A 22,976-nucleotide genomic window follows, 5' to 3' on the forward strand; every position below is an offset into this window, starting at 1 on the left:
GTGTCTCAGTATTTTGTGACTTAAATAGTCTGAGTCTATTCCAAAGCCACTTTCAGAAAGCAGAGAGATTCCTTTTTTAAAAGCGTTTTGAAACAGGCTCATTAACTATTTCATGGCCTGAGCTTGGGAATGCTCTAGTACAGCCCTGCCATTGATGATGAGTCATCTTCGTTGAGCTTACATAGTTGATCAAAGTGTTAGTGAAAAAGATACGGAAGTTTATTCTAAACTCTTTTTGTTTTCTGACTTTCTAAATAAACTGCTTTTGGCAACAGTGCAAAAACTGAAGGTCATCCTGCACTTATTGGCAGCAGGAGGAAAAAGGTGGTAGAGCAATTCTGTAGAGATGTGCAAGAAATTCAGATGAGACTGTGGGAGTTCAAGCCTACAAGTCTGAAGGCTTGTAGCCTGAATATATGGAGTGAGAGCTGGAAATGCTTTTAGGATGGCTTTGTGTCAGCCAAAGAGGCCGGTGAACACTTCTTTAAAATCCAGTGGTGTTTGTAACACATCTACAAAACCGGCCAAAAATAGTGTGTGATAAGGAGTGCTCTCTCCCCAGTTCTATGAATGATGAAGGTGTTTTATAATATATTTTTCAATACCTCACTGTAACCCTGATTATCCCCTCCCTTGCTGGCAAAGAACTACATCACCAGACTGCAGGTTTTTAGACTTTTATGCTTTTTGGAGCCTTCCATATGAAATGTAAATGTGCTGACAAAGCCTTATCTTTAGGGTTGTTATGATTGTAGCCCACAGACCTACGCTTGTCCAGAGGTCACAGACTCCATGTCACTGCATTGCTGTCAGTGGAATATATTTTTAATTACTTGGATTGGCCAGTGTGGAATTTGAGGAATAGGCAGCATTTCCCAAATGATCTTTCATCTTTCCTTCTCTGAAATGGGGGAACCACATCTTACTTGTACAATCTGTGTCACCCTCCCAGAGGCAGCTAAAACTGCACGATTTACCCTGTGCTCCCTCCAGGTATTCCCCAACAATGTTGGGCATATGAGAAAATGTGGACTGGTCTGCACTGAAAGAGGGAGGAGAGGATTCAGGATCTGTAGTAAGGGGCTCAAGTGTGCCTGTTAGTGCATGTTCTGTGTGCTGGGATGTCTCCTGGTGGGCATTTTAGACTGCTTCAGCCTTAGCAGCTAATCGGAATTCATTCTGTGGGCTCTGCTGCCCAAATTCTGGCAAATCCTGCTGTGCCAGATGAAGAGGTGACTGTCTCTATTTCCTGCCCTGTCTCTTTGCTATAGGTGCCATCCCTTAGCTACGTGCTGAAGAGAACGCTACCTGTGCCTCTTGCAACAACCAGTGATCAGTGCCCAAGTGCATCCTCCAGGAGGGTTTGGAATGGTGGGGGTAGTTTGGCTTAGCCCAGGAATGGCTGGAGCTCAGCTCAGCCATTTCAGCCACAGCTAAGTGAAGCAAATCTCCTGTCAGACTGAGAGTGAGTTAAACGTAAAACACTGCGTGACAAATCACTTTACTGGTGCCTGTAGATGGGGAATACAGACTGCTCTCTCTTGGAGAAGCTGGCCATAATTGTTACTGATTTTATTTTTCTTCAGCTTCATGAAATATAGAGGCCCACAGTTTCAACCCTTTTGACCTCCACTGTGGTGAAAGCTCAGTGAAGGATTTTTAATTTGATATTGCCACAATACACTTCAATCAGAGGAATCCTGCCTGAGAAGCTGCTGGACCAAGGATGGTGTCACAGGAGAAGTGGTGGCCCAGATTTTGTCCCTTTTATTTTAAATTGCAGAATGTGATACAGGCTTTTCTGTACCACAGGGTAAAGGAGAAATTTATAGGGACTAATCTCCACAACTCATTTCAATGATGTAGCAGACATGACCCTCTTTGTCTTCCAAACCTCATAGCAAAGAGCTTGAGCTTGTGTCAGGTGTGCTCAGGACTCTGCTCTGGGTTCAGGTGGACACAACACTCCACAGTGGCACTGAGAGCTGTCCTGGACCCTCCCTTAGCATGACATACCTATTTCCTTCTCTTCCCACCTCTCTTTGATGTGTTCAGCTCCCAAGCTCACCAGAATGTTTCTTTGGGTATTGAGGCTGAGCACCCTGAAAGGCAATGGAGGTTCACAGTCAGTCTGTGAGATCTCTGGACATCTCAGTGACTTTCCAGACCAATCTGCTGGAGTTACAGATTAAATAACATTTAATGCTCGGACTGCTGACTGTATGAATACAGCCCTGGGTGACTGTGAGTTGAGCTGGACTCTGGCAGATCTTGTTTCAATAATACCAGCAATGTTACAGTCCTGTGATCAAATCCCCATCCCATGCCAGCAGTCTCTTCCTTGCCAGTGGTTTGTCAGCTAGATTTGTTAGGTCTGGAGTAAACAGCTCTGTTATTCTCAAGATACAGAAAGCAGAGATCAGAGGGGTAAAATTGGGTATGAAGTTTAAATGAGGAGAAATTCCATCCTTCTACCACCATTTTTCATCCATGGGTAACTAATAATTTTTTTTTGCATAGAAACACCACACAGTAGAGCTGGGCTTCAAATAACAGCTATAATTGCTTCTGTGCACTCCAATAATTGCATATAAATCAATTACCACCATTTTAGGTATTTGAACAGCTCGCTCTATGAAGAAAAACCTTTCTTTCCTCTTTAATAGCCAGACCTTTAGCTTCTTTGTTTATCCACATATCTGGGACAAATGATTCAAGCTCAGTCATTAATTAGTGATTTTATCAAGATTTTCCTTTCAGGACGGAAAGGTCATCACAACCTTGAAGTGCCAGCAGAACAAATGTCTCCCATTTGCACATGAAGTCAGGGCTTGGGAGGAAGAAACCTCAGAACATGACTTAAAGGATAGAGGCTAATTTGGGGTGGCTACTTGTAAAAATATGCCCGATGTTCCTAATAGAAATGTGATGGCCAGACATCCTGACTTTTTTCCTAAAGTCTGTGATTAATTATTAAAGAATTAATATTCTTTTTATGGCTTAGATGACCCTTAACACCTAGAGCCAGGTGATGGAACACGGCACAGGGGCTGAAGTAAAAAGTCAGGCCAGAGGAGGATGGCCCTGACTTCAATTTAATTTATTTTTATTGTATTGTCCAGAGCCCCTTGGGTTGTTAGAGCCACACATTGGTTCCTGGATGTTCCTGGAGAAAAGCCAGTGCTACAGCCTGTGGCAACTCCAAGCAATGTGCTGTCTTGGCCAATAGATGAGTCCTGCCAGGGGAAGAACAACATATTTTACTACAGGATGAATGCTACCTGGCTAATCCAGACCAACTGGAATTATAAATAAGATGAAATGTTGTTAAGAGGAAATACATGAGTGATGACGCAAAGAGAAGTGAAGGTTTTTCCTAGCAGAGCTAATTCAGGTATCAGGAAATTGCCAGGCCATCATGTTTGGATGAAACAATAATAGTTTCTAAGCTTGAAATAGGTATTAAATAGGTATTAAATTAATTGCTAAGTTATTGTGTATATTGATATATTTTTCTTGCGCTTATGCTAGTTATATCACTGGTTTCAAATTACCTCATTTTTCAAAGGAAGGAAAAAAGAACAATATAAGAATAGAGACTTTTCCTGCTGCTGAGAGAAAAATTAAGAATAGAGAAATCCAAAATGAGCTGCTAGAAATATCCTTGCTTTAAATTAGAAAACAAAACACAGCAGCTAAAAGTCCCACACTATGCAACTTGAGTTTTTCCTACACCAATTTAGTCTCTTTTACTAGCTGATGTTCCTTGTAGGGCAGGCGCCCAGCAACTCCAACTCCAGTAAGTATTCCCTCTGCAGGAGACTTTTCTTGTAGAAGACTGAACAAGAAAAGAATATTCACTGCCACTTCTTAAATACCTCTAAAATGTGAGGTAGCGCCGACAGGACCTTCTCTCCTGGAGAAAAGCTGCACATAGAGGTCCTCTGCAGCCCTCCAGTGGTTCCCTTTGAATCCTGCACGGTGGGAACACAGGGCAGGGCAGGCATAGCCTTGCTCCCATAAAAGGCTCCTACCCAACTTGCTGTGCTCCCCCGAGGACACCTTCCCTTCAGCCCCACCTTCCCTTCAGCCCCACCTTCCCTTCATCCCCACCAGCACAGGGAGTGTGTGCTGGAAGAGTTGCCAGCAATCCCTGTGTTCTTTCCCAGTTATGGTCAGGAGCACCCATCCTGCTGGGATAATATTTGGTGAGGCATGACAATGTCACAAGGCTGGAGGAGACCTCCCTGGAACTCTGTGACACAGAGAGACTCCCAGGGGTGCCTTGGCTGGTGGCAGAGCTTCCTTAACCATGTCCATCAGGAGCTGTGATGCCTGTATGTGGTTTTGGTGGTGTCCTGCTCTCTGGCTTGGCCAACCCTTATGTGTCCCTTCACTCTTGAAATTTTCTTGAAGGGCCACCTGAAGGGAGGAGGGGAGAGGTTCTGTTCTCCCCACAGGGTTGTGGGAGGTTTTGGGGCTTGGTTCCATGGGGTGTGGCACATGACAGTGCCAGGCTGTGTGACCCATGCACCAGTTTGGGTTGGTTGAGATTCCCCAACATCAGGGAGCTCAGAAGCAGAAAAGAGTAGTGCTTCCCAAGTGTGCAGCTCTCCCAGGGCAATGCACACACTTCCCAATACATCCAGAGAGCCACAGGCAAAGCGTGGCTCTCATGTGAGAGGATGGCCACGTGCATTCCAGCTTCCTACGGGCACTCCCAGTAGCAATGGGATTCTGTGCTTCTGAGTGGCCCAGGTAGCTTATCCCAAGGCAGCTGAGAGCAGGCAGCATTTTAAGCAATCAGCAATCAGCAGTGCTGACTGACTGGGATGGGCTGCAGCCAGCCTGTCTTTCTCCTTGGGAGTACCCACTGCCCACCCTGGACTCCATTTTATTCCCTACTGACATGCTCCCCCAGACAAAAATCAGTGGCAAGTAAAAAACAACTGGGATTAATTTAATTTTATCATTCTGCAAGCCTGGAGGTGCGTTATATCAGCAATGACATGGGCCACAGGAACTGATGGCAAAAATGAGAGAACAATTCTCACAAAACATTAGATACGTTGTGTTTGCATGGCTGCTGGGGGCCACCTGTAATCATCAAAAACAAAAGAATCGTAGTCAGAGCTGTACATGAGCTGTCTCACAAAGGCTTCCTTGTCTGCTGGCTCAGGGTATGAAGAAGCGAGGCCATGCTTGTAGGCCCAGTCAGCAATCTGCAAAAAGATAAGCAAAATGAGCTGCTGAAACAATGCTGGCACATTATGAAGTTGAAACCAACTGCAGTTTGGCCCTGTCTGTTTTCCCTCTTTCCTCCTCTCAGATTTGTGCAGGTTTTTGCTTTTTTCTCTTTGTGAGTCAGCTGCACTTCACCCTCAGTTGGGTGAGGGAAGGTAAGCTGCCTGCAAGCAGTGGCTGGTAAGAAAAGCACCTCCCTGCCCTGGCAGAATGGTTGGGGTGTGCAGGTGAAGAGGGAGAGCAGCCCTTTGGCCAGCTCTGCTCACACCTGTAAGCTCCTTGGCTGTGCTCTGCATCCATCAGGAGCTCTGAGCAGGCCAAGGAGATTCTCAGCGGGTGTCTCTGAATCACAGATCTGATGTATACAGGGCACCAAACCCATAATTAGACAAGTCCAGATCTTAAATAGTATTTATGTACGGAGGTTCCTACCAAACACATGAAGAAAGGTTCCAAAATAGCAATTTGGGACCTAAAATCTTTTGGCAATTTAAGTCATGTTTGAATTTGACTCTAAACCTCATTTTTTGCAGTACTGAAGACTCACAGCTTCAAGCAATAAAGGAGAGCTTTGTGAGCTGTGGGGCACCCAGAATCAGAATATATTTTTCATATCTGGATTTTAATGATGATAGAAGTCAAAGCAGCAATTATGGCCAGAAGAATTCCTGAGAATGACTGTTTTAGACTATAGAATAAATTGAGTTAAAAAAACACAAACCAAAAATGATGCCAGGGCAATTCCTTCCCTTCCTACCACGAAAAATGGAAATAAGAAAGGAAATACTCACTTTCACAGCAATTTTGAGAGACACTTCTCTGATGTTGTCCAAGGGGGGATAGAGTCTTCCTTCTGCAAGATGCTGCTCTGTCACCTCGGCAGCAATAGTCTAGAAAGAAGAGGATGGTAGTTTTAGGGATGATTGCAAGCACATATCACATTCCCTCGCATTACATGGTATGTGGCTGAAACCTCAGCAGCATCAGGGCTGGGACTAGTACTGAGTGGGAACTCGTGACCCACTCAAACACACTTGTGTACACATTTCATCACAGACTTCAGACTGAAGCTGGAGTGGGGCAGTGCTGTGTGAGGGCAGCAAGTGTGGAGAAGGAGAACCCTGTCATGGCTCCTGCACCTCTCCAGGTGTAATGAAAGCATGAGCTTCCCCTGAGCCAGGAGAAGGTTGCAGCTTTTTGCTGAGGCTGAGCCATTTCCCCTCCACACATTGTCCTGGGCCAGGTTCTTTAAAACACCTGAAGTAGATACATGTGCCTCTTATCATCTTTTCTACAGTATCAGTTAAATGTCAGTTGGAAACCTCTGCTGTGATGAGGAAGATTTCATCAGAGATGTGCCGGACCCCGCTGGCAATGACTCCGAGAGCCACTCCGGGGAAGACGTAGGCGTTGTTTCCTTGGCCAGGGAAGAAGGTCTGTCCATTGGGCAGGGTTACCTTTGGGAATGGACTCCCACTTGCAAATATTCCCCGGCCCTGATCAAAGAGAGAGAAAAAAGCGTTCAGGTTCAGAAGAGAAGTCTTAAGATTTCTGCTGCTCATCATGACCTGTGCTCAGGGGACATTGGTGACAAAGTTGCCAAAACTCAGCGAGCAGAGGCATCTCCACCAGAGTCACCTCCAGCTGACACTTTGGGAGGACCCACACCCCCCAGAGCCAGGATCAGGGCATGGAAAGGGCTACCAAGCACTGAGCATGTGTTTGTACTGCAAGTGCTCTGATCTTGCTGAGGAGTCTTTCTACCTCTCTATCAATCATCTATGGAGTATGAACAGACTCGTGGGATAAATGTCTGGGGCTGTGTGATTACTCTGGCCACAGGCAGGTGGTAGGGAAGGCAAAGGAAAGAGTGAGACAAGGGCTCCTCTCTCAAGCCAAGTCAATCCACATGACTGTAATTCTTCAGTGACATTGGGTTTAAGTTGGGTGAATAAATATTACATTTACAATTGCATAAACAACTAGGTTGGCATAACACAGGGCAGGGGACAGAAACCAGAGAAGATGGGACATCTCAGACACGTGGGTGAAGGAGGTGAGCACTTTCTCTAGAGGATCACAAAGTAATTCAGGCTGGCAGGGACCCAAATTCTTGCTCACAGCAAGGTCAGCTGTGAAACCAGATCAGGTTGCTCAGGACTTTACCCAGTCTGCTCTTGGAAAACTTGCAAGGACAGAGACTGTATGAGCAACCTTGGCCCTGTCCCCTGCTCCACCTCCTCACAGCATCAAATCTTCCTTTACACCCAGCTTGACTGTCTCTTATTTCAACTGATGAAGGCTTTGCCAGCATGCCCTGCTGTGGTGTCCTGGGTGAGGTACCATGGTGAGGCAGTACCTGGGTGAGGCAGTACCAGGTGAGGTAGTACCAGGTGAGGCAGTACCTGGGTGAGGCGGTACCTGGGTGAGGCGGTACCTGGGTGAGGTACCAGGTGAGGTGGTACCAGGTGAGGCAGTACCTGGGTGAGGCAGTACCAGGTGAGGCGGTACCTGGGTGAGGCGGTACCTGGGTGAGGCGGTACCGGGTGAGGCGGTACCTGGGTGAGGCGGTAGCACTGCTCCGCTGTGCACTCCGCTTTGCTTGTGGGGTTGCTCAGGGCGAACACGATGGGCCTCTCATTGAAGGCTGCCATGTCCTTCAGCAGCTTCTCAGTGAAAGCGCCTGCTACAGCCGCCACACCTGGAACAGCAACAGCAGAGTGAGGTGGTGCCTTCCCATGCTCTGCAACTTCACAGCATCGCGCTGCTCCCTCTGGGACTGGTGAATGAACTGCGGGAGGGAAACAGCTTCATCTCTGGAGATGCAGGTGGCAATGTTACTTTCTCATATGACAGTGAGATTAAAAGCCTGTCTCAAAATAAAGCCCACCGCTCCTCCAGGCAGAGTGGGCACCAGTGTTTTGGCCTCAGTCTCATAATCTGAAGTTCATGAGTTCAGTCCTCACATGGGGCACCATTTATTGCTGTCCAGGGGTTGTGTACAAATCACGAACGGGATGGGACTGCTTGGAACTGCCTTGAGCTGTTTTATTTTCCAGCATCAGTCTCATTACATGGTTATGACAATGGGAAGATGCCATCAGCTCACATCCCAGGCAGCAGACCAAGAACCTAATGTTACAACTTACTTTAAAAGTTTTTTGACCAATCACACAAAGCAAAAGCATACTGACAGTGATTCTATCCAATCACTATAAGCACACGTACCTTTGGTTAAAACAATGCTTGCTTATTTCAAAAACAATACCTGATTGTAAGCCTTAAAACACAATGCAAAGAGCTCCATTATTAAGCTTAGAACTTCCTAATATCTCGCTAGATAAACCTTTCTGCAGTGTAGGGAGTTATGCTAGACAAGCAGTAATACACAGACCATTGTTCTATTTGTCCTTACTTTTCTACTTCTTACATAATTTTTCTGCTGACCAATCTCATGGCTACTACTTAGCTCTAATCACAGTTCTGCTGTCTCTGAGACCTGCCTTTTGCAGCTTTCCCAAAACCCTCTCATTTTATGGATTCCCACATGGAGTCAGAGTGCTGCAGTCAGGCAGCACTTTTTGGGAGTCAGAGTGCTGCCTGACTGCAGCACTCTGACTCCCAAAGACCTTCCTGAGGTGCCTGTTGTCATCCTCATCCTGCCCAGCCTCACAGGGCCAAGTTTGTTGCTTGAGAGCCCCAGATCCTGCCTCCCTCAGCACCTCCCTCCATAGGTGTGTCTGAAAGAATTCCTACAGCTCCAAAACTGAGGAAGCCTGTGCCCCATAGTTAACACAAAAAGGATATGGAGAACTCAACCCACAAAATGGGGGTGAAAAAAGCTCATTTTGTTTTGACTAGGAGAACAAAAGGAGACTCTGGAGGAAAGACAGAAACTTTCCTAAGAACTGAAATGACATGACAAGGTCATTTTAAATTAACTCCACCTATAACTGCTGTAGGCTTCACTTTCTGCACAACCTCTTCCAGTGTGTCCACACTAGGGTGGTCCTGAGCAAACATTTCTTTCTCATGGTTCAGGTGGCTCCTGCCCTGTGAGGAAAAAGGAATCAAACTTTGGTCTGTTGGCAAAAGGTGAACACATAACATAGTAACTCATCTTCAGCTCATTTTATCTCTCAGCTCTCTAAAAAGTAGATTCCACTTAGCAGGACCTCAGCATCAGCCAGTCAGGCATCAAGCAGTTGGTGTAACGTCCCACTGGGCTGGCCTCTGCTCCTCTCACCCACCAAAGTACAATGACTGTGTGCAGGAAGGACCTGGCTGCTGTTCACTTGTACATAAAGCACAAGTCTCCTCCAGTCTGAGGAGGGACAAGGACAGAGGCCCTGGGGACACAGAGAGTGCAGAACGGAGCTGGACCAGGCTGGGTCACCAAGCAGGGCAGAATTTTTCTGTGGTAATGTGCAAGATGCCAGCACTGGCAAGACTGCCAGCACTGCTTGAGGCCATGGCCAGCAGGGTATCCTTCCACTTTAGAGACCCAGCCTGAAGCGTTGCCTTTAGGGCAGCCAGTGCTGCTGGCACACTTGTCACCATAAGACCTCCTCAGAAAGCAGGAGTGTCAGCAATACTGACACCAATAAAACTGCAGCCTTTACTTCAGGGCTGAGCAGGAGTCCAAGGTATCTGCCTGCTCTGGCCTCTCTAGCTGGCAATGGATGGCAGGTGAGTGGAGCTCAGCTCTGGAGACAAACTCACCTTCACAATCAGTCCCTTGGAGTCCACCATCCAAATTTTTTTGAGGGCATCTTCTCGTGAAATTCCTTCCTTTTCCATGGCCATGAGTATGAGATGACCTATGCCCATTGCAGCCTAGAATACAGTATATAAACACTTCATTGGGACATTGTCATCTTTTGGGGGAAGATTTTAAATGAGAGGTGGGTTGGGTCATCCCCCAGCACTGCACAAAGCAGGGAGACTTTCTGTTGTACAGTGCCAAGGCATGGGGCAGATTTTAGCTTTTAGCTTTGTAGGTGCTGCCATAAATCAAAACCCTCACAATCATTCAGCAGAGCAGGTTGCAGGTGAGGCTGAAGAAGGAGAGGTGGTACTTTGACAAACAGGGGCTGTCTCCATAATTTAAACCAGCTGCTGCAGGGGAGGAAGAGAGGCAGACACTTAAAAAATGCTGGTGGCAATGCCAGTACAGAGGAACTCAAATCTAAATGGGACTGCTGCATCTGAAATATGGCCATGAGGAAAGTCTTCTCCCATTCCTGCCTGGGAAAGCAGCCCTGCATGTTTTGTGTGTTTGTGGTCCTTTAAGCCATGCCCCTTCTGCCCAGATGGGGACTAAACAAGGTAGGAGGGGCTCTGTGCCACAGAGATGGTGACCCGCAGAGTCATATCCACCAGCAGGGGTGGGGAGACAGAGAGCAATCTTTTGTCTCAGTGAGGGTTAGACAAGTAATAACAGACCTTCCCAAAGTCTCACAGGTGGGTGAGAGCTCAGACAGGTCTGGACCAACACCTTTAGTCCATGGACCAGGCTTTGGAGGGTTGTTCTTCTTCCTCTCTCTTTGAGCAAGGTGCCATACAGGCAGTGTGGCTTCTGCCATGGAGCACTATGACTGACTCCAGATAGGAAGGTTCTGTTCTTACAGTTCTTTGAGTCTGAGTCCTTTGGACTCTGCTGCTAAAGAAATTCTGGTTTACCCTAGTCATCAACCCTGAGAACTCAAACCGGCCTCCTTAACATTCCTGCCTCATAAGGCACATCCCTTAAGGTACTTAAAACCCCACTGACACATGGGCAGCCTCATAGTGTCCACAGAGTCTGCCCAGGACAATCACTGACAGACTGCTGGCAACTTCCACACAGCAGCAAGGTCCACCTGTAGGGCCAAATCCTGCCCAGTGACAAGGAACCTGCTTCTGTGCTTCATCCTCATGAAGCCAAGCCTTGCAGGAAGTTTGACAGTTGACTTTTCTCTCTCTAAATTTGAAGATGGAGCATATTAAGGTACAAGCTCAGGAACATTCCTACCTCTCCAGCTCCCTGGAAAACAAACTTCTGGTCAGAGAGCTTGTTCTTTGTGATCCTTAAGGCTGCAATGAGGCCAGCGACTGCAACAGATGCTGTGCCTGAAAGAGAGAAACACCATGAGATGGACATCCTGGCAAATGCACTGTCTGTCCTGCAGATATACTGTCAGAAGCCTTGTGGTAGGAATCATTCTCTTAGATTCTGTCACTGAAGGATCAGAGTGCCTTCCTTATGCTGAAATATAAACATTCAAATTCTCCTGCAAGGCTGGAGAACACAAATTTTCCTCCATGTAGAGTCAAGGGACACCAAACCCTAGAATGTCAGAAGAAGTTAATACCTAACTTGCAAGGGTTTAAAATGCACCTGACTTCTCTAAGGTCACATAAGACCCCTGTAGCAGAGCAGTGGTTTGAACTTGGGTCCTCTTGCCAAAAAATCCTCTGTGATTATGGAATTACCATCCTCTTCTCCTATTTACCTTCACAGCCCAGCATCACTATTTTTTTACTTCTCTAACACCCTGACTCACAGCCATCACATCCTGCTGCTAAACATTAAGGAGTCATTGGGAACAGGAGTTGGTTCCAGATTAATGAGGAACAATGCAGTAAATGGAGCAGAGTCCTGCTGTTACAGCCACTGTGATATCTACAGCTTGCCATGCATTAAGGGGGGCCAAATGTCCAGACTGAATAACCTGCCTTTACCCCACATAACTCACACATAAATCACATGCAACATTCATCTAATGTCCTGTCCCAGGTGACGAAATATGGTGGAAATAAATAAAGCACAAGCCAATAGGGATTCAGGCACAGCTGGTATCTCACCAGCTAGGCAAGCTGGATGCAACATTAAAGGGGACCTGGGAGTGAAGGTGGAAGTTTGATCACAGAATATGGAAAGTTGGAAGGGACCCATAAGGATCATAAAGTTGACTAGTATTCTTCCTTAGCATTTGAAAGAATATCAGTTTGGATATGCCCTAGTTTCAATCTGTTCCCAGCTCTAATGCTGGTTTCTCCATTCTCATCTTTAGAAGCTTTGTGAGGAATCAAGGAGACTTGATAGTAACGAGTAATGAGTCTTGTGGAGGTGGTCATGGCTGGGGCAGGCAGTGACCACTTTTAGGCTAATACACTTGATTTCAGCAAATTTCCAGCATTTCCTATTTTGCTGCCCATGTAATCAGCCAGTGGTTCAGGGTTTCAAGTAGCCAGTGCTTCACTGAGGTTCCCTGCGAGGCCTGGGGTGCTGCAAGGCATCTGGTTGAGAAACAGCAGCTCCTGAGCAGACATGAGCATGAGTAGTGACACCAGCAGATGGAGCTGCCTCATCTCTGAAGGACCTACAAAACAAATTCAGCTTTACCTGCTCCTTTTCTTTAGTGCAAAAACCACAGACAAGCTAGGAATCTGCTGGTATATAACTGGGGAATGATTCATGCTCTTATCATTTCCTATCAAGCAGAAAATATAGTGGAAGCACAAGTACTCTGCCAAAGAAGTACTTTTATTGACATACTCTGACAAAGAAAATCTTTAGAGGCCAGACCAGCAGTATTTGTCAGTACAATGTGAAACATTTTGGGATTATAGCTCAGATGAATTCAGTTCTCCAAAAGCTAATAATTAGCCTCTCTTAAGAGTGATTCTGGTTTAGCAGAGGTGACAGCAGCCACACTTCTGCAACAGATCTGGTGTCCACACTGGCACAGTGGTACAGAATGGCAGCATCGCTTCATAGAACCATAGAGTGGTTTGGGTTGGGAGGGACCTCAAAACCCATCTAGTTCCAACTTCCCTGACACAAGCAGGGACATTTTCCACGAGATCAGGTTGTTCCAAGCCCCATCCAACCTGTCCTTGAACACTTCCAGGGATGAGCCATCCATGAAGGCACTGCAAGCATTCATGCCTTAAACACAAAACAGACGGATGGTTGATAACTTTGTAAGCTTCTTTCTTGCAATGAATCACTTGAGACACATGCTTCAGCACCAAGGATGAATTAATTCTCGTCAGAATTCTTTTCAGAATTCTCTCCAGAATTTCTCTCAGAAAAGTTTCTGCCATTACATTTCCAGACCCAGACCATCTGAGCTCAGTCAGTTTAAAAGGGAGATGACAGGGAGGGAACCAGCCACTAAGCACCTTGTTGCTTCAGTATTAACACATCACACAACTGAAGGAAGTGTACAAAGGATTTCTTCTTGCTCCTCCTGCACTGCATCTCTGCCTTTTAATGCTCTCTTTAGAGTAGTGTATTTGCCTGGTGAAATTCCACTGGACTGGGAAAATTACAGAGGAAGATAATGAATGTCCAGGAAATTTAAAAGAACACTGGATAATTGCCTAGTTTTTAGATTTTGTGTTTTATGGGTGTCACATAACCAGTCCATGCTCATTCTCTGTGTTAGGATGAGTCTATAATCAGCAGGATGGGACTCCTCTAAACAAACGTGTATGATCCTGCTTCTGCTAAAGCAGCCACCTGAACTGGGTCAAATGAAATAAACCCTGGAAGAGTCACTACTACTACATGTTTTTCAGAGAGACAAGGCAACTGGAATACATGTAGGCACTTCTGCTACAGAATCTAGTCTGTGCAGGAAGAGATTCCACTCTGTAAGTCTGAACAGCAAAGAAATGGGAAGAGACCAGGGTCCCCCAGTTGTCAGCAATGCCAAGTTTGTGGCATGCAGTGGAGTATGAACATCTGTGTGTACACTCACACATGTTCACACACTATCTCCAAGGCCTACTTTGCACAGAAATCCCTTCTGTGGGTGGGAGTGGGCAACTGATCAAAGTTAAAAAACCAGAAGTGAAACCATTACAGTGTGATGGTGTAACTGTCAGGTCATACCATTAGCAGTGATAGATGCCTGGAAAGTATTGAAAAGACTGAAATGTAACTGGAGAAATATCTTGTTTCTCTTGGTTCTGACCCAGGCAAATCTGCTTTATACCCTTCAATTGTCAAGAAGTCTGATGGGACAAATGCTGGTATTTGCAAACCCATTTAAGTGGGAAATGCTCTCAAGAGATTTCAACAGAGGGAGGTACTTGAGGTACTTTTTTAAGGTGTCACTAGCAGGAATTTGACAAGTGGTGTGTATGGAAAGAAAGGGGGCAGACTCAGTCTGCAGAGCAAAGACCAGTGGGACTGGGTGTGCCATTACTCATCCCCTGCACTTGTACTGCAGCTTTGACTAACAGCAGGGCTCTGTTCAGCTCTGCCACTCCTAATCCTCCTCTCGTGTTCCAATGTGTTTCTAATCCCTCCAGTCTCCCAAACTGCATCTCACCCCCATTACTCAAGTAATAAAGTTACTGTACCTTGGCCTTAGCTCAATATTTATCTTTTATAATTACAATTTCTGAGCACAGAACAACAGAGTGTCTCTGTGGAGAAGGGTTCACAGCTGGTTCATGTAAAGAACTGGCTAATCATTGTGCTTCAGTTCTAAAAGAATCACAGAGTCGTACTGGGGCAGGGAACTCCTCAGCATGGCAAGAAAAAACCAGCCATCCTTCAACACGTTGGTCTATCTGTTTTCCAAAGAGAATGAGTGCTGCTATTGCAGATAACTCCTTTCCTAAGTAATTAGCAAGAGCCATTTTGGCTGGTCTGTATCTGAAGTGAGATATGGAGGGATACAGAGAAGAAAGGAAAGTTCTTGCAAACCATCCTGTCTATCCAAGACTGAAAGTGAGTGCTAAACTCGATATCACAAAATAGCAAGCAGACCTCGGGACCTCTCTGGGAAGTCCACAGCAACAGAACCAGTACAAAAAAGAGGCATTTAGAACTAAGGGACAGTCAGGAACATGGCAATCTCTTCAGGAATCAATTTCTGACACTCAGGCACATTCAGAAAATCGTAAAACATGAAGGGGTTGAACATAAACCCTGCGGGGTTGATGTACTTGTACTTGTACTACTGCAAGTGAGAACAAGCCCCAGTAGGTGTCAGTGGAGGTTCACTGGAGCATAACCTGAGACAGGATCTGCTCCCCAGCATCACATGGGAAAGGCTGCAGCAGAGAGGATCCCATTCCCGGGGACCTGACCCTTCTTCAGAGTGGGGAGATGGGGCAGAGGGGCGAGCAGCTCTGCACGTGGAGTTACAGGAAGCACTGCACGAGTGTCTGGGGAAAGCGCTGCCCAGTGCCGGGGTCAAGGCTGTGCCGTGGCTGCCAGCAGCCAGTGGCTAAGCAGGGAACATGGGGGAAAGCATGGACTATGGCAGTGCTTGGGGGCAGGAGTCCTCTCATGCTGATGGCTCACACTGCACTGTCACTTGTCCTGGTGGGCTGACTGAGCTGAGCTGAGCTGAGCATCACCACCATGCTGAGTCCTTCCAATAGTGGCAGCAATGGGAACGTGCAGCCACACCACTGCCTGTTTCTTCACACAACACCTGTGTGAAGGATTCTTCCTTCTCCACAGCACATTGGTGGAAAAGATGACCAAATTCAGCCTGATCTTTTATTTTTTACTCTTGACCTGCCTGCTTACACTTCGCTCTGTCAAACCATGCCAATATGAGGGCCCGGGGAACAGCAAACTCTAGTTTAACAGCTCCAGCAAAGGGCAGCCAAGGAAATATATCTAAATTTATGGATGAGGAGGAAGCCTAGGGCTTTTCCAAATTCTGGTTCACATTAACTCCCTGCAGCAGTTCCACCCATTACTGGAAAGCAGAGTGGAGCTTGTCCAGATCTACTCCAAATGCATACTCAAAAGTCAAACACAACAAAGCTGGAGCAAAAAACTGCCACAGTGTTTGCAGCTCAAAACCTTCCCCTCCATGGCTGTGGGCTAGTGTTACCCTTCCCCCAGAGGGCGTCTGTAAGACATTAAGAAAATAAACTTAGAAATGGTGCAGAGTCAGTCAACAAGAAGGGCAGTAAAATGCAAAGCACTGATGCACAGGGATGTAAATTGCTCTCTGAAGGGTGACCCAGAGTTGTTGGTGGCATGGAGAAGAGCTGCCTGACAATGGAGAAGCCTAATGAGGCCATCTCTAGGTTCCTGCTTTTAATCCTTCCACGATCAAGTGCTTGGACTGTACTGTCTATAACCTTAATGATGGACTCTGACCATGGCAGCAGTGCCTTCCCTCCTGCCTGTAGGGTGCCAGCCTGCACCCATGTGCCCATGCAGGCTGAGCCCCCTCGTGCACCCACATGGGCAGAGGCTGTCAGACAGCTGCCTGCACTCTGCAAGAAAGCATCCCCATCCCCATCACAGCACTGGGGACTGCTGCACACCAGCAAGCTGAACCAGGTCAGAACACAGCCCTTTCTTCTGTTCCTTTTGCCTCCTTAGCCTGGCCTTCAAAGATGACAGAGCTTAACACAGAGGTGACCTGTGCTGCTCTTCCCTGCAGAGGAGGACTTGGCAGTGGCATCCAGTGAATGAGATAAACAGCAAACAAGAAAAGCAGGAAAAGAAAGGGAAACAAATGCCACAATTCCCAAAAGTTACAGAAGATGAGAACCTGATTTTTAGAGTGCTGCACGGATAAGCCCAAGAAACTGAGGCCCATTTACAGCCTGGAGTCCACACTGTCCTGACCTGCCTTGTGAAGCAGTCAGTGTGTGAATTCAACAAAAACCCAGGAGCTGGCCCTTACACCTCTTCTGCTGCAGAGCACAGCAGGTCCAGAGGGACTGTTAATAGTGAATATCAACAGGACTGAGAACACCTCCACATCTATCTCCAGGCTGGGTAAATCCCCAGGGAAAGCGTGCTGCTCAGGAGCTGCCTGGCAAGACATTGCCTGCTTTGTTCCACAGTACGGTACCGTCCCGCACTCCCTTCCTATTGTGCTTCCCCCTCCTTAGCTTCCTGTGATAATTACCGATGCATTTGCCACGCCAGCTGAAACAACAAAATAAGATACTGTACCATTTTAATCTGCTGAAATTAGTTACTGCTGAGCCAAGAACTCTCACTTTGCCTGCTTCTCACAGCACATGGAAATGTGCCTGTGAAACAGGCCTCGTTTGCACATGATTGATTTCCAGCTTGCCCAAGTGTTTGAAGCTGCTCAGATTTGTGACACTGGAGTCAGCCTGTTCCCAGCCTCTGCTGAGATCTGGAGCACTGTTGCTTCAGGCCAGGCACTGCTTCCTGAAGTGTCTTGGGAAGGTTATGGAAAGGTTATCTGCTAGGATAATGAGAATAGGTGGTTGGTGGGTCAAGAGATATTTTGAGGATAATCAGCAGTCACACATCCTACAACCAAGAGGAATCATTGCTGTAATGACTTGGAAAAGACTCAGAGGTGTTCTGTGAAAGGGGGGACCCTGAGCATTGCCCACAGACTACTTTAGATAACAGGCTTTATGCTTTTGTGCACTGTTCTCTTTACCCTACATGTATGTGTGAAAAACTTTTGGATTACACGATCCAACAAAATTAATTTCTTCATTAAAGATTTCTTCATTTTTTTCTGCAATTCTGACTAAACTTGCAGAACTACTTCTGTTGTTCAGTACTGAGGAAACATCTCAAGAGGCAGCTAAGTTGGTCAAGTATGATTTGCCTTGGGAGATCCATACTGTTTTCCTTCACCTTCATGTTCCTAGGTGTACTTCCAGAAGACTTGCTTTGTCATCCCCAAATACTGTGGTTAGGCTAGCTGGGCTAAAATTCCCTGCATCTTTCTTTGTACCTTTCTTGAAGGTAGGTGTGACATTTGTCTTTTTTTTCAGGAATTAGGATCTCCTCAATTACCATAACCTTTCAAAGAGTGGCTTTGTAGTGCTGTTGGCCACATACCTAAGATGAATCCTTAGATGCATCTCATCAGGTCTCATGGACTTTGTCTCTGGAACAATCCCTGCTAAAGAGGCAGAAGTCCATGGAGATGCTGTAATTTTGCATGCCTGAAGTTCTCATCATGGAAATAGAACTCTGGATGTTTTCCTTGATCTGTAAGAGGCCTTTGACATAATCTCCCAAAACATCCTTGTAGCCAAACTGGAGAGGTACAGACTGAACAAGTGGGTGAAAAAGTGGCTGGGCTGATAGGCTCAAAGGTTTGTGGTCAGTGATACAAAGAGACCAATACTATTTAAATTCTCATAACAATCTGGATTATAAAACAGAGTACATGTCCATAAAGTTTATGGATGATTACAGATTGGGGATAGTGACTGACACAGTGGTGGTATGACAGTCATTCACAGGGATCTCAGCAGGCTGGAGAAATGGGGCTCAGGGAAACCTCGTGAGGGTCAGCAAAGGCAAATGCTAAGTCCTAAAGCTTTGCAGAAGAAAACTTTGGGGTCATGGTGGCCAGCAAGTGGAAGATAGCCAGCAATAAGCCCTTGTGACACAGAAGACCAACAGGCTGCTGGACTGTGTCAACAGTAGGTCAAAAAAAGTGATAATTTTTTCTATTTCAGTACTTTTGAGGTCATCCCTAGACAAGCACATCCCATTTGCGGCTTTCAGCACAATGACAAACTGGAGCAAGTCCAGAGGAGGGACACAAATATGACCAGGGTTTACAAAAAGGAATGGGTAGCTTGGTTTTGAAAGGGCTGGAGAAGACTGAGAGGATATCTAATTTCTGTTTATAAGCACTGGTTTGAGTGTTTGTAAAGAGGCCAGATTCTTCTTAGAGGTGTAGCAAAAAAAAAGATGAGACACAATAAACACAAGTTGCTTCTAGCAAAATTCCAATTAGATATTAGGGAAAAAAATGCACAAGGAAGATGAGAAAACTTTGGAACAGATAGCGCAAAGAGATTGTGGATACCCATCCTTGCATACACTGCAAAGTATTTGGCTGGACAAGGATCTGAGGAACCTGAAATAATACAAAACTTGGATCTAAGTTTGAAGTCACCCTTTATGTGAGTGAGGACTGGCTGATGTACAGAGGTCCCTTCCAAACTAATGCCTTCAATGACTTTATGTCATTTCTTGTATGAAGCAGGAATCCAGAGATGCCTGCTTCAAGGATTCACCAGACTTGACAACTTAGTAAGACTTTTAAGTTGTCTATTTTCTGTTTAACACTGTGAACAATTAAGTGGAGCAAAGTTAGAGGAGGAAGAGAAAGAGCAGGAGCTAAAGCCTTCTCATGTACCTCTAATCTTATGTGCTTCAGAGCCTGCCCTTGTACTTTACTGGGAAAGAGGAAGAAGTGACAATCAATTTTCTCCCTCAGAGCTGTAATTGAAGCTGTTGCCCCTTGCATGAACCCAGACAGAGCTGGGAAAGGACTGATGTCATCACCCCCTTAGAGGAAGGGGAAGGAGAAGCACTCCCTCAATGGGAGCTCCCACACGCGGGCACTGTGAGCCAGCTCCTGCCTAGATCCCAGGCTGATGGCTTTCAGAATAAGCAATCACCTCATCCCAGCTGGTGGTACCTGGCAGGCATCCCACTCAGCATCAGCAGGCTGGCTCCAACTGGAAGGGGTCTGAGTCACCTTCATTCTCTGGATGGATTTAGAAATACAGTAATTTGTAGGACCAAAAAAAAAAAGTAAAAAAAAAGTAGGTATTAATATTTTAAATTGTTTTTCATTTTGTGTAGGCCCTGGGGCAGCAACAGGGAGGCCTAAAGGATCTTAGAGGAAGCAATTAACACCTTTTTTCCTCATCTCAGCTGGGTGTGTATGTGTAGGCACACGGCATCCAGAGTCCCACTAACCAATGGTCAATGAGTTTAATTACTACAGCTCAGGCCTCATCTACCTTGTACTGCTTGTGCCTAAGATGTTTTTAATTCAACATACTTTAAATATTGCCAGCTTAGAAGTTGGAATAATTCAGGCTTCAGAAGGTCTGTTCCTGTCTTGCTTGAGTAAAATTAATCAGGCCTGCATTAAGAAGGCTTTGTATAATTCTCATTAATCATTTAAACACTACTTACATGGAAGTCTAACACTTTTTAAAGTAGGTGAGTCATGAAAGATCATCACATTAGAAAAGAGAGAGTCTAAGGTAAACCCAAAGAACAGGAGGGTGTAAGTGAGGAAATGCCACTTCCTACCTTTTTCCTATCATCTGAGGATACAAAGGGATATATTAGAGTGGGTAAATCAGACTACTCATCTCAGATTCAACTCTTTTATCGCTGACATGACTCCAAGACAGAGTTAACTGAGTAGATCCATGTTACTTCAGCATTCCAAAAGTCCTCAAAACTTCTGACTACAACCCTAGCTTGGATTTCCCTTTTCTTTCTGACATCTCCATAAAAAAGCCTAAACAGGTGCTTGCTTCCTTCGACTCATTGCTTGCTGGGCAAAAGCTGAGCAGGATTTCTTTATTATCTACTACTGAGAAACCAGTTCCAGAAAAATGCTTTATTTGAGAATATATCTACATTTTACTACAAAGAGGTAAAATCCTACTCTTTCAAAATGCAGGACTTCAAAGAATTTTTGGGGGACTTGACATCTATGCACTGTGACATGCATCTAACTGGGGAGAATCAGATAAGATCCATTTTATGACAATACTGTTTTACAGCATCCTCCTGGATGTGGTTTGCTGCTCTGGGGCAGTCATCACCAGGAACTGTCTGAGGCATCCAGCTATGACCTATGACCAAAAGAAAACAATAAAAAATAGTCTGCTGCTTCCCCCTCAGAATATGCAGTTTAGCTTTAATATTCTCTTTTTCTCCTGGTATCAAAGAAACCTTTCAAATTCACCAAGAAACCTTTGCTATTCACTCCACTTCTGCCAAGAAAACCTACATCCTGGCCCCTGATGTGTGATTTGCCATATCACCTGGCCTCTTTTTGACTGCTGAATCCCCTTCCACTTTCAGAGAGAGCAACTAATCCAAAAGAAATTTGTACAGCATCAGCTTCTTATTATGGCTTTCATCTGCCCATCTTCATAAAAGTCTGAGTGCTTGGTTCCCCTATTCAATACTTCAATTCAAAAATGTGTCTCCTGGGTTTTCTTTTCCTGTGCTTCTCTCTCCACTGGAATTTTTTGGGGGTGGCAAGACCTCCTGATGAGTCTTCTTGTACAGGAGTATCCATGTGCCCTTCACTGAAATGCCTTTAGCTTGTGTGCTTCTAAACCTTCTTCATGAAAATGTCTCTGAGCAGGTCCATGCATCCCACTACACCAACCACATTTCCCCAAACCAGGATCTTACTCCTTGTCTCAGATAGGAAGAAGCTGCTATACATATTGCCAAATATTGTTAGATAAGCAGCAGATGCAGAAACAGCACTGGGAAGTTTGCTCACAAAAGAACCAGCATTGTGTGAATAATAACACTGATGTTTCTTTCAGTCTCGTTCAAGTAAAAGTGAGGATGAGCCCAACTGACCGCAAATAATTAAATCAAACATTGGAAATTTCTGCATGTTTCCAGCAGGACTAGACAAAAGAAAATATGAAGGGACTCAGAGGAGAACTGGTTGTTTGTAGACACTTGGGAAGCTCCTGTCCCTGTCAAATGGGCAAACAGCCCTTCCAAAGGTTTAAAGCAAAGTCAGCATCAGACTGGGGTGCAGAGTGCATCCCTGTGGACATTGAGCAATCCTGCTGACTGCTGAGCCTCTCAGGGCCTGGAGACTTGTTTGCTATAACCCCAGCTTTGCTGCTGTCACTTCTCTGTGACACTGGAAGAGTTATGTTAACCACGCTAGGGGAGAACAGATCTGTTCTCAGATTACTGCAGAGTTAGCATCCACAGAGAGGAAAGAAGCTGGTTCACCTTTATTTTTGTGCATGCAGTAAAGAGTAAAACAATAGAGGGCAAATGCCAGGATCAGCTAATGACTACCTGGCTCATGAAAACGGAAAGCCTTGCATAACTGTTAAAACGTCATCATTGTTTTAGCTAAATTATAGAAAATTAATGGAGCTCTCTAAGTTACCTGTGTAATCTAAAGCATATGATCCATTTTCTCCCTTGAATGTTTCTTCAATGAACAGCTAAATTCCTAAAAACAATGGAGACTCACTTTTCAACTCAGATGGCTGAGCTTTTGTTTATATTTTTAAATGCTTCTGTGTAAACTCTGAAATTTGTCAGACATCTGACTACGGTATAATAAACAGTCTTGTGATATTAGCCAACACTTCTCATGATGAGGTGAAGGTTAAATTTGATTTTCCTAGCAGTACTTACCCTGAATATCATCATTGAATGTACAGTATCTGTTGCGGTATTTATTGAGGAGACGAAAAGCATTAGCATTGGCAAAATCTTCAAATTGGATCAGACAATTCATGCCATACCTGCAAGTTAAAGGGCAATTTAAAATGCATAAATATATTTATACAACATAGGACAAGATATACATCTTTTACCTAGGCAATGTAGCTTTCATTTCTGTAGTGCAGAAATGAAAGTATCGTGACAGAAATGCAGCACAGCAATAGCAAACAGGATCACACCCATCCTAAGGTCCACACACTGAGAAATGTAGAGTCACCAGGACACCAGGATTAAACTGCATTCATAATTCAAGTTGCTTCTTGATATGTGTACTTACATACCTATATGTACATGCATCTTTGGACTTTTGGTATGACAAATTTTCAGTGGTGTATTTGCAGAGGAGCTTCTCAAAGCAAAGGAGACACTCTTTGTACTGCAGCAGCCACATTGCATCACAGCAAATCTGACTGCAAAGGGGACAGCAGTTGAAGGGACACCACCAGGGGCCCACTTCAACTCTAAGTGGCCAAGAGATAAGAAAAAAATCTAC

General features: G+C 45.3%; 1 protein-coding gene across 2 annotated transcripts in view; it reads right to left on the reverse strand.

Annotated features, from left to right (window-relative positions):
• Positions 1-4,939: 4,939 nt before the first annotated feature.
• The window catches only part of ME3 (malic enzyme 3), a 117,774-nt gene continuing 99,737 nt past the window's right edge, over positions 4,940-22,976 (reverse strand). For both annotated transcript variants that reach the window (XM_059838520.1, XM_059838519.1), the window contains 8 exons: positions 22,394-22,503; positions 11,258-11,355; positions 9,967-10,080; positions 9,192-9,297; positions 7,803-7,945; positions 6,567-6,740; positions 6,036-6,134; positions 4,940-5,222 (listed from right to left, as the gene is read on the reverse strand). In XM_059838520.1, the coding sequence (XP_059694503.1) occupies positions 5,061-5,222; positions 6,036-6,134; positions 6,567-6,740; positions 7,803-7,945; positions 9,192-9,297; positions 9,967-10,080; positions 11,258-11,355; positions 22,394-22,503 (1,006 nt within the window). In that variant the 3' untranslated portion in view covers positions 4,940-5,060. The remainder of the gene's footprint in view (positions 5,223-6,035; positions 6,135-6,566; positions 6,741-7,802; positions 7,946-9,191; positions 9,298-9,966; positions 10,081-11,257; positions 11,356-22,393; positions 22,504-22,976) is intronic.

Source organism: Haemorhous mexicanus, chromosome 2 (genome assembly GCF_027477595.1).
Source record: "Haemorhous mexicanus isolate bHaeMex1 chromosome 2, bHaeMex1.pri, whole genome shotgun sequence".
Taxonomy (NCBI): Eukaryota; Metazoa; Chordata; class Aves; order Passeriformes; family Fringillidae; genus Haemorhous; species Haemorhous mexicanus.